We start from the raw sequence: 18797 nt of genomic DNA on the forward strand, positions 1-18797 counted from the left end.
CTCCCTCCCCCTCCCTCCCCCTCCCCCCTACCCCCCTCCCTCCCCTCCCCTCCTCCTTCCACACCTCCCTCCTCCCTCCCTCCCCCTTCCCGCCCTCCCCTCCTCCCGGTTACAATGGAAACCCTACGAGGACGGGCCCAACGGGGAAAGAGGGGTACTGGGAAAAGGGGAGGTCCCCCTCCCTCCCTCCCCCCTACCCGCCTCCCTCCCCTCTCCCTCCCCCCCTTCCCTCCTCCCTTCCCCCCTCCCCTCCCCCCTCCCATCCCCCCCTCTCCCCCCTCCCTCCCCCCTACCCCCTCCCTCCCCTCTCCCTCCCCCCTCCCCCCCTCCCTCCCCTCCTCCCTCCCCCTTCCCTCCCCCAACCCTCCCCCTTTCCTCCCCTCCCGGTTACAATGGAAACCCTACGAGGACGGGCCCAACTACTAAAACTCAGATGTTGTGTATATATATATATATATAACACTGATGTCGGCTGAATACGGCAATTCCGGCAAAACGGTGAACCGTAGCGCCACGATTTTTGTACCGCCTTAATCAGCATGCGGTTCGCTGCTGGAAAATGATATTTTTATTTAATTCGGACGCATATTTTTTAAGTTACAGAGGTCTAAAGGCGCTGCCCCCCCTCATTTATCGAAGTTTTGACAGAAGGGGGGCGCTGCGGTCCGGAATTGCTAAGTACGCATGCGCGGAATCTCCACACTCAGTACTCAACACGCATGCGCGGAATATCCTCACACGCACAAAAACAATGGACGACGTTAGCGGAGCAAGCCCGCGATCAACGGCACACCTCTCCTCTCTCCCCTTGCTTCTCTCCTCTCTCAACCCCCCCCTCCCAACTCACTCTCTCCCCCCTCAACAAATACCGCGACATCTGTCATCACAAAACGGGTAAGAGTAGGGCTGGGGGAGGAGAAAATGGGGGGAGTGGGGACGGGCCCAACGGGCCCGCTTCCAACGGGCACACTTGTTCTAGTATACTATTAAAACTCAGATCTTGTGTAAATTTTTGGGAATGACCTGAACCGTACGTAACATCGATTGCGGAAAAAAGGCGAACCGTAGCGCCACGGTTTTCGCACCGCCTCAATCGCCAATCTCGCGCTCGCTCGGCCGTGATATTTTCACTTCATTTGGTCGCGTATTTTTTAAGTTACAGAGGTTTTAAAGCGCTGCCCCCCCCCTTTTCAGGGGGGCGCTGCGGTGCGGATTTAGTCTTCAGCGTGTGATGTCACAATGCCCCTGTGAGATGAGCTCGAGCTGACCCCCCTTCCCCCCCCCTTCAGCGCGTGATGTCACAATGGACAAGCAGCTGCTATTGGGTGTCTACTCTTTACAAATTTACATCTTTTTATTTTTAACCTTTTTTTTCAAGGTCTTCAGCTTGTGACGTCACAATGCTTGTGTGAGATGGGTTCAACATTGTTGCGAAAAGCAGCTGATTGTTTTTTAAAGTTGTGTTTTTTATTGCAAGTCACTTAACATACACAGATCAGCATGGGGCCCTTATGCTCGTGGGCCACCGGGGCAAGTGGGGAGGGGGACAACAGGGGTCGTTGCAGAGGGGGCTTGGTGGTTTGGGACCCCGTCCCCCTTCCCCCCTCAACCCCTTCCTCCCCTTTCCTTCATCCCCACTCCCTCCCCCCCTCCCCAACTCCCTCCCCACTCCCCCCCCCCTCCCTCCACCCTTCCACCCTCCCTCCCCCCCTTCCGGTTACAATGGAAACCCTACGGGGACGGACCCAAAGGGGAAAGAGGGGTACTGGGAAAAGGGGTGGTCCCCCTCCCTCCACCTTCCCCCCTCCCCTCCCCCCCTCCCTCCCTCCTCCCTCCCTTCCCTCCCCCCCACTCTCCTCCCGGTTACAATGGAAACCCTACGAGGACGGGCCCAACGGGGAAAGGGGGGTACTGGGAAAAGGAGAGGTCCCCCTCCCTCCCCCCTTCCCCCTCCCTCCCCCCTCCCTCCCCTTCCCTCCACCTCCCCCCTCCCCCCCTTCCCCTCCCACCCCCTCCCCTCACCCCCCTCCATCCCCCTCCCCTCCTCCATCCCTCCCCCCTCCCTCCCCACCTCCCGGTTACAATGGAAACCCTACGAGGACGGGCCCAACGGGGAAAGAGGGGTACTGGGAAAAGGGGAGGTCCGCCTCCCTCCTCCCTTCCCTCCTCCCTCCCCTCTCCCTCCACCTCCCCCTCTTCCCCCTCCCCTTCCCCCCTCCCCTCCCCCCTTCCCTCCCCTCCTCCCTCCACACCTCCCTCCTCCCTCCCTCCCCCCTCCCTCCCCGCCTCCCGGTTACAATGGAAACCCTACGAGGACGGGCCCAACGGGGAAAGAGGGGTACTGGGAAAATGGGAGGTCCCCCTCCCTCCCCCTTCCCCCCTCCCTCCACCTCCCCCCCTTCCCCCCTCCCCTCCCCCCCTTCCCTCCCCTCCTCCCTCCACACCTCCCTCCCTCCCCCCACCCTCCCCGCCTCCCGGTTACAATGGAAACCCTACGACGACGGGCCCAACGGGGAAAGAGGGGTACTGAGAAAACGGGTGGTCCCCCTCCCTCCCCCCTTCCCCCCTCCCTACCCCCTCCCTCCCCTCTCCCTCCCCCTTCCCCCTTCCCCCCTCCCCCTCCCCTCCCCCCTCCACACCTCCCTCCTCCCTTCCCTCCCCCCCACTCCCCTCCCGGTTACAATGGAAACCTTACGAGGACGGGCACAACGGGGAAAGAGGGGTACTGGGAAAAGGGGAGGTCCCCCTCCCTCCCCCTTCCACCCTCCCTCCCTCCCCCCTTCCCCCCACCCCTCCCCCTCTCCCTCCCCCCTCCCTCCACCTCCCCCCCTTCCCCCCTCCCCCTCCCTCCCCCTCCCCTCCTCCCTCCACAACTCCCTCTTCCCTCCCTCCCCCCTCCCTCCCTGCCTCACGGTTACAATGGAAACCCTACGAGGACGGGCCCAACGGGGAAATGGGTGTGCTGGGGAAAGGGGGGGGGAGAGTAAGAGTGTATCTGGGGGAGAGAGAATGGGGGGGTCTGAGAATGGGGACTGGGGAGGGGGACAACAGGGGGCTTGGTGGTTTGGGAAAGAAGAGTACTGGGAAAAGGGGAGGTACCCCTCCCTCCCCACTCTCCTCCCTCCCTCATCCCTCCCTCCCTCCCGTCCCAGCAGCGCTGACCGCCGGGAGGTGTAGTCGCCGTCGCCTCTCCCGCTGTTTGATTTCATTTATAACAAAGACATTTATTTAAAATGAGGAATGTGATTTTCATTAAGTTTGATTTTATTTATTTAAAAAAAGCTGATGCTCTATAGATAAGTTTATTTCCTTTTCAACAAAGAACGCTGTTTATTTTAAAGTAAAATAGACCCTCCCCCCCACCCCCCTCCCTCCCCTCTCCCTCCCCACCCCCCTCCCCCCCTTCCCCCTCCCCTCCCCCCTCCACTCCACCCTCCCCTCCCCCCCTCCCTCCCCCTTCCCTCCCTCCCATCCTCCCGGTTACAATGGAAACCCTACGAGGACGGGCCCAACGGGCACACTTGTGCTAGTATACTATTAAAACTCAGATCTTGTATATATGTACCTATCTTTCTATCACAGCTGCTATTGGCTTACAGAGTTTTTAAATTTACATATTTTTTTTTCTGACCTTTTTTTTCAAGGTCTTCAGCTTGTGATGTCACAATGCCCCTGTGAGATGAGCTCGAGCTGACCCCCCTCCCCCCCCCCCCCCCGCGGTATTCAGCGTGTGACGTCACAATGGACAAGCAGCTGCTATTGGGTGTTTAATCTTTACAGACGTTTTAAATTTCTGACCTTTTTTTTCAAAGTCGTGAGAAGCACTAAGTGACCGCAAATGTAGCAAAAACAGCCCTTAAACAGCACTTTAAACAGCACTTTAAACAGCACTGTTTTCAAGTAGTCTTTTTTATTGCAAGTCACTTAACATACACAGATCAGCATGGGGCCTCTATGCTCGTGGGCCACCGGGGCAAGTGTTGCGAAACAGCACTTGGAGTGTGTCTGGGGGAGAGAGAGAATGGGGGGGGGGGGTCTGAGAATGGGGACTGGGGAGGGGGACAACAGGGGTCGTTGCGGAGGTGGCTTGGTGGTGGGGGAAAGAGGGGTACTGGGAAAAGGGGAGGTCCCCCTTCACCCCTCAACCCCTTCCTCCTCCCTCCTTCCCACCTCCATCCCCACTCCCTCCCCCGCTCCTCCCCCTCCCTCCCCAACTCCCTCCCCCCTCCCTCCCCACCTCCCTCAACCCTCCCCACCTAACTCCCCCCCTCCCTCCTTCCCTCCATCCCTCCCTCCCCCCCCCAATCCCTCCCCCCTCCCTCCACCCTTCCATCCCTCTCCCCCTCCCCCCTCCTTCCACCCTCCCTCCCCCCTCCCGGTTACAATGGAAACCCTACGGGGACGGGCCCAACGGGGAAAGAGGGGTACTGGGAAAAGGGGAGGTCCCCCTCCCTCACCCTTCCCCCCTCCCCTCCCCCCTCCCTCCCCCCTACCCCCCTCCCTCCCCTCTCCCTCCCTCCCCCTCCCCTCCTCCCTCCACACCTCCCTCCTCCCTCCCCCTTCCCTCCCTCCCCTCCTCCCGGTTACAATGGAAACCCTACGAGGACGGGCCCAACGGGGAAAGAGGGGTACTGGGAAAAGGGGAGGTCCCCCTCCCTCCCCCCTTCCCCCTCCCCTCCCCCTCCCCCCCCCTCCCTCCCCTCTCCCTCCCCCTCCCCTACCCTCCCCCCTCCCCTACCCCTCCCTCCCTCTCCCCCCTACCCCCTCCCTCCCCTCTCCCTCCCCCCCTTCCCCCCTCCCCTCCCCCCCATCCCTCCCCCTCCCCTCCTCCCTCCCCCTTCCCTACCCCCCACTCCCCTCCCGGTTACAATGGAAACCCTACGAGGACGGGCCCAACGGGCACACTTGTGCTAGTATATATATATATATGTGTGTGTGTGTGTGTGTGTGTATGTATGTATGTAAAGCTACTGTCAGAATAGTTGGTGCTAAGCTGATCATACGCTATCAATTTTTAACCATGGCTCTGAATGGTACAGAGGATCTCGTGCTGTCCTTGCACACTTTGGGAGAGGTTTATACAGTGGATCACACCTTGTCCTTTCACACTCTAGGACAGGTTGATACACTGGGTCACACAGGGACCTTTCACACTCTGGGGTGGGTTCACACAATTTATCACACACTGTCCTTGCAGGCTCTGTAATCGTTTATAAGTTTTAATTTGATTTGACTGAAAATTTGGGGATTATACAACAATCCCTTTTGCTGAGGTAGTCAACATTTCCCATGTGTATAATATTTGGTTGCATCAATCCAACATTTCACAGGCACCCGCACAAAACAACCCCTCCAATCACGCTGAGCCATCCATCTATCTCTGCCTTAAAAATATCCACTGACGACCTCCACAGCCTTCTGTGGCACGGTAGCGCAGCGGTAGAGTTGCTGCTTTACAGCGAATGCAGCGCCGGAGACTCAGGTTCGATCCTGACTACGGGTGCTGTACTGTAAGGAGTTTGTACATTCTCCCCGTGACCTGCGTGGGTTTTCTCCGAGATCTTCGGTTTCCTCCCACACTCCAAAGACGTACAGGTATGTAGGTTAATTGACTGGGTAAATGTAAAAATTGTCCCTAGTGTGTAGGATAGTGTTAGTGTGCGGCGATCGCTGGGCGGCGCGGACTTGGTGGGCCGAAAAGGCCTGTTTCCGCGCTGTATCTGAAATATAATTAAAAAAAAAAAAAATAATGGGAGAAACCTCAGAGAGGACTCAAGGAAGTGTGTGAGGGGCAAGGGAGATGTTCATAAAAGGGCAAAGAAAAGCTTGGAGTTTTACTTCATATGGAATCAGATGTAATCCCAGGAATTAGTAGGCTAATCTATGATGAACGTTTGTCAGCACTGGGCCTGTATTCACTGGAGTTTAGAAGAATGAGGGGGCACCTCATTGAAACATACAGAATAGTGAAAAGCTTGGATAGAGTGGATGTGGAGAGGATTTTTCCACTAGTGGGAAAGTCTAGGACTAGAGGTCATAGCCTCAGAATTAAAGAACGTTCTTTTAGGAAGGAGATGAGGAGAAATTTATTTAGTCAGAGGGTGGTGAATATGAGGAATTCTTTGCCACAGAAGGCTGTGGAGGTCGTCAGTGGATATTTTTAAGGCAGAGATAGATGGATAGAGTCTGAAGAAGGGTCTCGACCCGAAACGTCACCCATTCCTTCTCTCCCGAGATGCTGCCTGACCTGCTGAGTTACTCCAGCATTTTGTGAATAAATCGATTTGTACCAGCATCTGCAGTTATTTTCTTATAATACTGATAGATGGATAGATTCTTGATTAGTACAGGTGTCAGAGGTTATGTGGAGAAGGCAGGAGAATGAGGTTAGGAGGGAGAGATAAATCAGCCATGATTGAACGGCGGAGTAGACTTGATGGGCCGAATGGCCTAATTCTACTCCTATCACATGACTTTATGTTGCCATGACTCTCAGATGTTTGCTATTAAAATGAACAACATTCCCACTCTCTGCACTAACATCTTTCTGGCGAGGAGTAGAAACCTTTTGAAACAGAACTTCAAAGATTCATCCCGTTTGAATGAATAAATTTCCTCTCATTTTCTTCAATGGTCGAACCTTCTTTAGAAAGGATGGCCTCTCTTTTCAGACTCCCAGCTGGGAAAAGCATTATCCTTGCATTTACATGCCAAACCTGTGAGAACTGCAAACAAGGGCGGCACGGTAGAGTTGCTGCCTTACAGCGCCAGATACCCGGGTTCGATCCTGATTTCGGGTGCTGTCTGTATGGAGTTTGTATGTTCTCCCCGTGACCTGCGTGGGTTTTCACCGAGATCTTCAGTTTCCTCCATTCCCACACTCCAAAGATGTACAGGTTTGTAGATGAATTGGCTACGTGTCAATGTCAAATTGTCCCCAGTAAACTTAACTAAACCAAACTGCTGCTGCAACTCCATTACCTGGACGCTACTTCAGCAATGGCCTAATTGATTGTGACATAGCATTTTTGTTGCCGTCCTTAAATCATCTTCCAATTTAAGCCAATATGCCCTTTGCCTTCCTAACCGCTTACTGTATGTTAAATATCAACGATTCGTGTAGAAGGACACTGAGGTCCATCAACACCTTTCAATTTCTCACCACATAAAAACTACTCCACCTTTTACACTTTTTCCTCCCTTTGACCTCACATTTTTCCACATTACATTACATCTGCCATGTCCTCACCCATACACCTAGTCCCCAAAGCCTTTTAGCATTCTTCTCACAATCCACACAGCCAACCAGCTTTATATTATTAGCAAACCTGCATATATTTCATGCCCTCATCCAAATCTTTGGTATAGACTGTGAAACGTAGGGGCCGCAGTACCAAACCCTTTTACACCCACCCAACCTGAAAATTACTTTATTAATTGTACTCTACTCACAAAACAATAGACAAAATAGACAACAGACAATAGGTGCAGGAAGAGGCCATTCGGCCCTTCGAGCCAGCACCGCCATTCAATGTGATCATGGCTGATCATTCTCAATCAGTACCCGGTTCCTGCCATCTCCCCATACCCACTGACTCCGCTATCCTTAAGTGCTCTATCTAGCTCAATCTACGTCTGTATATTATCCTGGATTCTATGTAGCCTAATTTTAATTATCTCTTGTGTGACATTTTAATGAAGTTCCAAATCGACACATTAATTGATGCCCCCTCATCTATTCTACTCATTACAACCTCAAACACATTTGACAAAATTATTCCCATTTCATGTCCATGTTTTAGCTGGCCAAACCCATTTCCTTCATATTAGCCTCCTGTATATTACCTACTACCGTTTGGCAACCTACTACACGCAGTCACTGCGTTCACCTGCACTCCATAGGATGATGGGCAATACCTCCAGGTATTGAAAAGGGCAAGTGTCACTGACCTTTGCTGCTCTTCCTCCAGACGAATGAGGGTAGTCTCCAGCTCAGTGTCATGCTCATATTCCGTTCTCCTCAAGTGGGATTCTGTTGTGTCCAAGCGGCTCTGTAACTAATATTATCAACAGCTGGCATAAACTGTGGAGAAGGCAGGATGGAAAACCTTGCAAGAATAATTGAGACAGAAACCAGGGGTGCTCTGATTGCATGACATCTCACTTGTCTTAGAAGAGATTAGGTGGGCTAGATGTTCAGTTGAAGAGGATGCGCAAGGAACAGTAGGTTTTGAAATAATTAAAACATGGATAAGTATGTTATCGGCGATAGAAGGTATAAGACCACCACAGGTGCTTGGGAGTTTTGAACGTGTAGACCACGATTCCCAAGCACCTGTGTTGGTCTTTTTCTTCAATTGCTGGTGACATCCTTATAAGTTTTAATTATTTCCATGCTTCTGTTCCTTGCTTAATCTTCAGCTGAACATCTAGCCACCCTCTGTTTGTTCTGAGACAAGTATTAAATCAAGTCACACATTGAGATGTTCAAACTTGTTACTAAGGAACTCCAGCTGGCATGGTTTCTCCTTTTCTCCTTTACCTCCTTGTGTGGACTGTAACCAAACTTCAAGATCAATTGCTCACCATGCTTGAGGTGGCTTGCACCACCCATGAATTCAAATTCCTTGTCAGTATAATTTCCTTTGCAATCTTCAGTTACTCAGTAGGTGTGACAATTATAATAAGCATAAACCAATCCCCATTCTTTTAACACACCTCCACCGTGAAGAAACTGAGGATGTTTGCTATGGAAAAACAATGTAAATTGCAAACATAAAATCAATTAGTTGTTGCTCCTTCTCTACCCAGGTAAGTCTTTAGGATATTCATTCACCCTAGCACTTCACATCCCTGTGTAAAACTCTCCAGAATACCAACAGCAGTAGTGTAACATCTAAAATTAATCCACAGTGAATTTTGTATGTACTCATTGAAAAAATTAAGTCAACAGTGATACGCAATCGGTCAAAACTTTGGCCATTAATAAATAGTAGGGCAGGAATCTGACCAGATTTCCTTTAAAGCGTATTGATATTGAAGAAAATTCTCTCTTCCTCACTCTACTTATTCTTTGTGCCCTCTTTCTCTAGCTCATTTTGTGTGTTTTGTTCTATTTTTAATTTTCCCCAATGCATTGATTAGTCTGAGCAATAAGATCATCGCATTGTCACATATCATCGTGGCCATAAGCTGTGGAAAATCCCTTTAAGTTTTGGCTCCAGACTTCTTGCTTTGACTGTCACTCTTTCATTCTCTCAATATCCCTCCCCACATCCACTTCTATAAACTTTCGCTGACATATTTGGCCAATTGTTAAGCCAACTTAGTCATTTAAAATGTTGACAGTGCCAGAAAAAAAAAAGGACGCTGGTTGCAGGTGCAAGCCTGTGTGTCACCAAGTGTCAAACATTCTCACTGACTTAGAAGTGTCCAAGATCTCGCCAGCGTTGAGGATGAAATATTGGTGACTGCTACTCACTGACACTTTCTGCTGTTCTGACTCAGACGCTTTCTCAAGGATATCCTGTTCCAATTCACCACACCGCTTCTTATACTGCAGAACCTGAAAGGGGAGAAAGAAGGATTTCACCTTTGACCTGTACACCTTTGGTGCCTAACTTTGACATAACACCCAGTAGCATACATAAGAAGCGAATGTTTAGAAACAAATTATTTTGTCCATAATTGTGAATTGTAAAATATTCTTGCAGAGACATATAGCATGGAAACAAGCTCTTGCTCACTGATTCTACTCTGACCATCACGCTGTCCATTCATCTCATTTTATTCTCCTCGCATTTGTACCAATTTCCCCCCTGATTCTCCGACACACATACACACCAGGACCAATTTAAAGTAGTTAATTAACTTGTCAATCCTCACGCCTTAAGGTTGTGGGGGCAAGTCCACACTGTCACACGCGGATATACAAACTCTACACAGAGAGCACCTGAGGCTGGATTCGAACCTGTGCTACTGGAGCCATTAGACAACAGCTAACTAACTGCACCACCAAGATGCTCTATTGATGCATGCGGACAATTTCAAGAAAATCATGATACATTGTAGAATGGAGTATCAGTGCCTTGTTGGCATATCTGGGATGTGCTGTTGCTTCATCTGACTGCTCAGCCAGACTGACTGAGCAAACACTTGACCACAAATTACCTTGCAGGTAACATCCACCTTTAGCACTCCTTGTGGAGAATTCCAACCACAGCGAGCATATAATGAAAATTCCTGCATGAACTATGCAAGATTACTCAAGCACTTAAATTGGTGAGACAACTGGAGTTCATTCTGGGTTTCCTGTACATGTCAGAGACAATTCTGAAAGTGGCAGGGTATTGCTGTAATTAGCAGGAATGTGATGGCACATTGCAGTTTCAGAAGGAGGAAGGTTACTTCCAACCAGTGAGTACTCACGGCAGTAAGCATACCTTGGATTTGGGTCACATAATGAAACAGTCAATGCAAGACATAATGGCAGGTGTCACTGATGAAAAGACAGCGAAAACTCTGTTTTGACTCACAGTTACTGAATGATGAGATATCGTCATGACAAAACGGAGATTCCTTACGGCTGCTGTAGATAGGCTTGTTTTGGGTGAATGTGGAGAGGATGTTTCCACTAGTGGGAGAGTCTAGGACTAAAGGTCATAGCCTCAGAATTAAAGGACGTTCCTTTAGGAAGGAGATGAGGAGGAATTTCTTTAGTCAGAGGTTGGTGAATCTGTGGAATTCTTTGCCACAGAAGGCTGTGGAATCTAAGTCAAAGGATATTTTTACGGCAGAGATAGATAGATTCTTAATTAGTGTGGGTGTCAGGGGTTATGGGTTAAGTCTGTGATTGACTCTTTTCAACTTATTAGTGTACAAGTTCTCAATGTAAATATGTTCAATTGTTTGCACAGTGTTGTTGGTTTACGATTTTGGTGAACAGTAAAAGGGAAGTAATGCAAATTCACCTGCGGTTAAGTCCAAGTGCTACCTTAAAGTTGCTGGATTGCTACTACCTTAAGAGAATGAGTCAGCCGGTTAGTTATTGTAATATTGTTTGTAACATGCTTCCAGGAAGTCTGGGCTCAACTGCTGCAATAAACAGTTGTGTCATTTAATGCTCCGAGCCTAATGCAGTTGCAGTGATACTCAGCTACACAATAACAGAAGAACCCACAATAAATACATCACAGTTCTCAAACCCAGTGCCCTCATCTCGATCTGAAAAACAACCTAGAACAAGCAGAATCCCACGGCATTGTTTGGAAAAAGAGGAGCGAAGGTCTCGCTCAATATCACAATATTTTGGCATTATCGTATTGCTGGTTATAACCCCCTAGTGTGTTCAATTTGGCTGCCTTATTTCCTTTAACTGTTACTCCACATTAAAACATACTTCATTAGATGGAAAGTGCTTCGGGATGTCCCGAGGAAATAAAAAATACTCATAGAAATGCTAGTGTTTTAATTTAATATTGTAAAACGGTTGAACCTGAAGTTTAATCTAGCGAATGGCTGACTTAATAAAAAAATGTAATTGATTATAAATTTTTCACAAATAGCTCCATTTGATTGAAAAGAAAACATCGGACTTAGCTTTCTGTAACTTAAGATAAAAATAGTCAATTAGTCAACCCACGTGTACAGGCCCTTTAATCATTCATTCATTTGATTAGTAACTGTAACAGGAAAACTGAAACATGCTCAGTTATTAGATTTGAGGGCGATTAGCCCTGGAAATGGGCTGCTGTGTTTCAGTGGCATGTGCTTGGGGAATTTTTCGGTTCAATGCTCTGGCCATTCAACATGGATAATCCGGAACATTCTTTGCTTGGATCAGTAGTTTATGTGCTTTAACTGTTATTCTTGGAGCAGGAATCCTATGCAATGGGAAGTGGTTTGCCCTGTCAGTATTCTGTGTTTAGATCAGGATCTTTCTTGGAGCAGGTCTGAGTTTATCTCGAGTCATCTGCCCAAACGCAGCTTGGGTCCGAGCATTCCTTATACTTGCCAAATACTGCAGCGGATTTAACACTTCAAAATGCTTTAGCAACATTGATACTGAAAATTCTGCTTCAGTGATTGTGGATGAGTGGCTCTTTTACCTCTGGGATGTAGGGTGAGCTCTTGCCTTGATTGCTACTACCCTAAGAGAATTGATTTGTTCCCTGCTGCCTATAAATTGCCCATGTAAACTAAATTCAAGGCTATTCTATTGCCTGTGGTCTTGCAACAGAAAACCTCCCTCTAGTTCATTTCAGAGATTTGGTTTCCTTAATTAAGAAAGGATATACTGGAATTGGAGGCAGTCCAATAGAGATTCACTGGGTTAATTCCTAGGGAAAATGTCCCATCACAAGCAGCCAGAGAAATTAGATCTATATTCTTTGAGTTTAGAAGAATGGGGGTAATCTCATGAACAGGACCCTGAGGGGGCACAGCAAGACAAATGTCGAGATATTTCTTCTTGTGGGAGACTCACCAATGAGGAGACTTTAGACTTAGTGATACAGTGCGGAAACAGGCCCTTCAGCCCACCAAGTCTGCGCCGACCGGCGATCACCCCGTACAATACCACTATCCTACACACTAGGGACAATTTTACAATTTTACTGAAGCCAATTAACCTGCAAACCTGTACGTCTTTGGAGTGTGGTACGACTGCTTTACAGCGAATGCAGCGCCGGAGACTCAGGTTCGATCCTGACTACGGGTGCTGCACTGTAAGGAGTTTGTACGTTCTCCCCGTGACCTGCGTGGGTTTTCTCCGAGATCTTCGGTTTCCTCCCACACTCCAAAGACGTACAGGTATGTAGGTTAATTGGCTGGGTAAATGTAAAAATTGTCCCTAGTGGGTGTAGGATAGTGTTAATGTGCGGGGATCGCTGGGCGGCACGGACTTGGTGGGCCGAAAAGGCCTGTTTCCGGCTGTATATATATGATATGATATGATAACCCTGGAGCACCCAGAGGAAACCCACTCAGTCACGGGGAGAACGTACAAACTTCGTACAGACAACATTCGTAGTCAGAATCAAACCCGGGTCTATGGTGCTGTAAGGGAACTGCTTTATCACTACACCACTTGGTTGCAAGAGGATGGTCATTTAAAACTGAGGCACCTAGGAACTATTTTCCACAGAGGGTGTTGAATCTCCGGAATTCTCTACCTCAGGCAGTTGTGGAGGCTTGATCGCTGCAGGTATTTAAAGTGGAGGTAGAACCTTTTTTATAAGAATGGTGAATTGAGGGTTTGAGGAGTTGACAAAGAAATGGCCAATGGTGGATCAATGACAATCATATTGAATGGCAGGGCAGGGTTGAGGAACCTAGTGGCCTACACCTGCTCCTATGCCCTTACATTCTTATGTTCTGTGTCAATCAGATCAAGTGTAAAGAAGTATAATGTCGGAAATAGAAATCAAGAGCCGCACATTGCCATTTCAGGATAACTCATAAGCCGGGTCGCTGAAATGGGAAGTGATCCAGTTAACATCATGGACAATCCTCACCTTGATAAGGAGAAGTGTTGGGAAAGCTCCCATCCCCTTCTACACAAAAGGAACTAATATGAAACTATACAATTCTGGCTATAATAGCCCTGCAACTTATTTTCTAAGTGTAAAATTGAGATGTGGAAAACCAGTGTGAGTATAGCAGTACACAGTTGGAAACATGATTCACTGGCCGCTATGTGCTTGACTCAGCTATGGATGGAGCCTGATGGGTGCAGAGCGATAGTGTCTTCAATGTCTCTGCGACACTGGACCTCTAAAGAAGAGGTGTTGCTCTCAACTACTTGAGCAGGTCTTGATTGGAGGTTGAAGTCTTCAACCGAATGGTTGTTTTGGGGAAATGACTACTCAAGACAGCCAGTCATGAATCACCAAGAACTAGACCTCTCTTTGTACCAGACAAAGACTCTTGTTCATGGGGACGAGGGAGGAATTGTGAAAAGATAGCGCTGATGAAAAGGTCGGTCTTAATAATCCAGTGCCTCAAAGGTGTTGAACTAGCTGCCTCTGACTAACCCCAGAAGGCTCAGACATTCCCACCCATGATCACCTTCCTTTGAAATCTGCTGCTTTAAGAGATCACCTTTTGTGAAAAGATTGCACAAAATTCATGTTTATCATACAATTCTTAAGGTTTAGGTTTCATAGTTTTCTATGTACAAAAAATTGTTACCATGTGGGTAACAAATTGTTACCAGAAGCTATCTATGTGTGCCTTCAACAGGCAGTTCCACAAGACATACCCAAAAGCTTCTGAGCATTTCTCACTTCCCTTGTTAATCAAAGTCTCCAACTCAAACTCTTCCAACATTTTTCAGATTATTTGCCATATCCTATCAAACTCTGATAATTCAGCACCCTTGAAATTTGCTGGTGCCAGATCAACTGATTATCCAGACGACTGCACATTAAACCCATTAATATCTAAACACAGTTTTATTTTACTTTCATGTTGTACATTAGTGTAATAAATTTTCCAGTGAACCCAATAGGTTTAAAGGGAGCAGAAACCTACAAGCATTCTGGATCCTTCACCCCCCCCCCCCCCCCCCCACCCTCCCCCTCACGGACCTGACCTCCTGAGGTTCCGGGCCACAACCCTGACCCCGGCACCACTCCAGACACACGGCACCAACTGCACGCTCTGCTCACACTCCGAAGCCCAGCTCACATTTTGAATTAACGAGTGAGCCAAAAGCAGGATCTCAAGATTTACAAACTACTGGAAGCCGTATTATCGCTGATTTATTGCACCACAAACACTCGGGCACAAAGGTGGTTCCAGACCAATGCAGAATCTCTAACCTCTCCCATCTCACTCTGAACATTTTCCTGTGGAGAATATCCTCTGCTGATCCGACCCAAACCAGATTTGAATGACTGGAAGTTTATTTCGTTTGCAGCTGCACTTGTACTTTCAGTGGGCAAGATCCCCGGAAGCAACCTAGAGTTGTGGTATTGCCTTACTTTAAATCCTATCTAATGCACAGGTCCTGTCCCAAATTGATGCCCTATAATGCACATCCCCAGTTTTGTGGGATCTTCAGGATTGTAACGAACTGTGATGCAAATGGGCAGCACGGTGATGCAGCAGGTAGAGCTGCTGCCTCACAGCACCAGGTACCCGGATTTGATCCTGACCTCGGGTGCTGTCTGTATGGAGTTTGTACGTTCTTCCTGTGACCAAGTGGGTTTCCTCCAGGTGTTCCGGTTTCCTTCAACTTCCCAAAAACTGGCCTCAGTAAAATTGGCCCTAGTATGTAGGGAGTGGATACAAAATGGGGATAACATAGAACTAGTGTGAATGATGGTCAGCATGGACTCAGTGGGCTGAAGGGCCTGTTTCCAAGCTTTGTCTCTAAACTAAATGTACCAACTCTAATAGAGAGTTGAACTGACTTCATTGATTTTTTTGTCAACATTAGCATCAAAAGGTCTCATGTTCTTGGAAAAAGTACTTAAGGATTAAGCCAGGAGTAAGAAAATTGAGTAAGCATTCATTCTTAAAGTACTCAGGCTTGACAAAGGTAAGATATTTTTTGTGTCCTTGACAGCTTTTGATCCAGAAGAAGTGCCTGACAAGAAATGTTGGAAAAGATGTATTTACAATCAATGCCCTTCACTGCAATTTCTTTAGGCTGTCGACTGCCTTAATGTTTAATTCCAAGTTATAATTCTTAATGAATCAATTTTCATCTTGATTAACAATGGGAATGTCAAATCTATCACTTTTAACTTCCAATACAAATTGCTCCATGACTGCTAATTCAATGCCTATCTTGGACATTGTTTTTTGAATGTTAAATCATGTTCAATCTTGTGCTGAGTTTCAGATTTTGTGAACTGCATCCATCTCAGTGACGCTATTCACCCTTGCTTGTATCTCTGTATCCTTTCCACTCCCAGCTAACCATCACTCTTCTCTCTAAAATTACATTTTTGTTTCCACATCCATCAGTACCTCAGACTAGAAATCAGACCTCACCACTTTTAGTTTAATTTAGAGATAAAGCGCGGAAACAGGCCCATCGGCCCACCAAGTCTGCACCGACCAGCGATCCCTGCACATTTATACTATCCTGCACACACATTAGGGACAATTTTTACACATACCAAACCAATTAACGTACAAACTGTACATCTTTGGAGTGTGGGAGGAAACCGAAGATCTCAGAGAAAACTCACGCACGCGGTCATGGGGAGAACGCACAAACTCCGTAGAAAGCACCTGTTGTCGGGATTGAAACCAGGTCTCTGGAACAGCAAGTAACTCTACCGCTGCGTAACCGTGCCACTATCGCCACTATCTAAGGCACTGTTTTCCCCACAATCATTCCTCGTCCTATATTCACCCGGACATTATTCCTCAGACCCTACAGTCACCTTCCTTCCTTTCAAGTTTGACGAATCTTTCAATGAATCAACAGTAAAATATTGTGGATGCTGTAAAACTGAAATAAAGTAAGAAAATTGTTGGAAATACTCAATAGGTCCAATGGTAGCTGTGGAGAGAGAAATGGTTAACATCTAATGCTAAGATAGAGCAGAAATGAAGATGGCAGTTCAGCATTTTTTGTTATATTTGTCATCATAATGTACTACTAGAGTTTGTAAATAGGTCACTGAATTATTCACCTACTGTACATGTCCATGGCATCCTGACATGGTGTACCCTATGACTACATTGTGTACATTACGCATGTGTATCCCGCACTGTACTTTATAAATATACCTTTAGTGTTCCCTGCGGTGTATCCTGTGAGTCGTATTTCTACAACCTTCTCCCACAGTTTGTCCTATAAATGTGCCTCCACACATTCCCCTTATGTGTGCCCTGTGAAACGTTTTGGCCAAACGTAGCTCCTCAGACTCAGAGCTCGTAACCACATTGAGTTTTGTGCTCCCACTATTCCCCGTTCGGTACAGATTTATTTTCTTAAGCTGCGGGGAGGTTATTCCCACCGAGCCACAGCCTGGATTTCGTTCGTGGAAGCAGCACAAGAGCTCATTGTTCTGCACCAAACTGAAATCCCTGTAGAGTTGTGCCACAGAATCAGTTGATGATTTAATGAAGGTTACATTTGGATTAGACTGGATTAAACAAGATAAAACTTGGATCAACTTGGTTACAATTTGGAAATATGCAAACTTAAACATAGTGAATATTTATTGAACTAAAAGACAGCTTTAAACTTTTCAGCTATTTCAAGTATTTAAACATTTTTGCAACAAACTCACAATGGATTATTAGCCAAGTAAGGGGGACAATAAAATAGCCTCTTGTCTTTTCCAACCGGATACCAACAGAAATCCAGTTGCTGGCACTCATAGCTGGCAACTTAATGTAGCAGTGATGAATACATGGAACAATTTACAGGCTGGATCCCAATAAGGCCATTTGAATTTTGGATGCATCCCATCAGAATTCCGTAAGAAACTGCCTTGGGAATTTGGGTGGAAAGCTTTTTGGAGAATTATGTAAGGAGGTAATTAGACAAAAGTACAGAAGTTAGGTTTAGGTTTATTATTGTCACGTGTACCAAGGTACAGTGATAAGCTTTGTTTTGCATGCTAACCAATCAAATCAGACAATACAATCCATACATGCAATCAAGCCAAACTCAAGTGGGTAGAGCAAAGGAAAAGCTAGAGTGCAGATTATAGTTCTCAGCATTGTAGCGCCACAGTTCCAGAGACAAAGTCCAATGTCCGCATTGGGGTAGAGGTAATTCGGACAGATAGAAATGTGATTTAAAAGAGTAGAGCAATTGTAGTGGATGAAAGTAGATCCTTCTCTGGGACCAGCACGCAAAGAATCACCAGGTTTCGATGCCATCTTGCTAACAGTATGATAAAGAGGATTAAGGGAAGCTTTGATGGAGAGTTTTACCAAATGGGATGAATGTTCCCACTGAAGAGGATCGGTAACTAGGTGACACTTACAATTGACAATTGGAAGGAGACGATGAGTCTTTCTCATGCAACAGGTTGGCATAATCATGCAGAATAAAAACAGGACCTTCAGCCCATTATTCATGCCAACCATCGAGTAATCATCCACACCAATCCTACATAAATCCCACATTAATCTCCCCATATTCTCATCCTCTCCCCCCCAGATTCTACCACTTATCTACGCACTGGGGGCAATTTGCAGCAGCTATTTAACCTATCAGCCCATGTCATTGGGATGTGAGGGGACTGGAGCAGCTGGGAAAACCCCAGGTGGTCAGAGGAAGAACATGCAAACTCCATACAGACGTCACTGGAAGTCAGCATTGAACCAGTGTCACAGGAGCAGTGAAAGAACAGCTCTACCAGCTGCACCACAGTACTGCCCTCTGGTGCTGGGAGTGGATTTCACATGAGCTATCGGAAAGATGGATGTATTCATGAACAGTAACATTTTTCTATGCTATATGAACAGAGAGGGGAATGAGACCAACTGGATAGCTCATTCAAAGAGGCAGTTCAAGCACAATTGGCCGAATGGCCTCCACTTGTGAGACCAGGAATTATTAGAGCACTATGAAACAAGCTGGGCATCAATCAGCCCTGTATCATAGACCAATGGAGGCCAAACACACCACCTGACTGCTCCCACTGCTACCGCACTAACCCAGTTCATTATGAAATAGTCAAATATTTGACTGGTAGACAGGTTTCCTGAGTGTTGTCTAACCATTGCTCTGAAAGCAAAACCCTACATTAGAATAAAAATTGAGTCACGAGACTGCAGATTTTGGAATATGGAGCAAAAAGAAACTGCTGGAAGAACTT

At 47.2% G+C, this 18797-nt stretch overlaps 1 protein-coding gene across 1 annotated transcript in view; it reads right to left on the minus strand.

Moving 5' to 3' along the window:
* The window catches only part of LOC144599067 (uncharacterized), a 227982-nt gene that overhangs the window by 161380 nt on the left and 47805 nt on the right, over positions 1–18797 (minus strand). Inside the window, exons 5-6 of the mRNA XM_078409791.1 lie at positions 9482–9565; positions 7951–8057 (exon numbers count right to left, since the gene is read on the minus strand). Coding sequence (XP_078265917.1) covers positions 7951–8057; positions 9482–9565 — 191 coding nt within the window. The remainder of the gene's footprint in view (positions 1–7950; positions 8058–9481; positions 9566–18797) is intronic.

The sequence above is a fragment of the Rhinoraja longicauda genome, chromosome 13, assembly GCF_053455715.1.
Source record: "Rhinoraja longicauda isolate Sanriku21f chromosome 13, sRhiLon1.1, whole genome shotgun sequence".
NCBI lineage: Eukaryota > Metazoa > Chordata > Chondrichthyes > Rajiformes > Arhynchobatidae > Rhinoraja > Rhinoraja longicauda.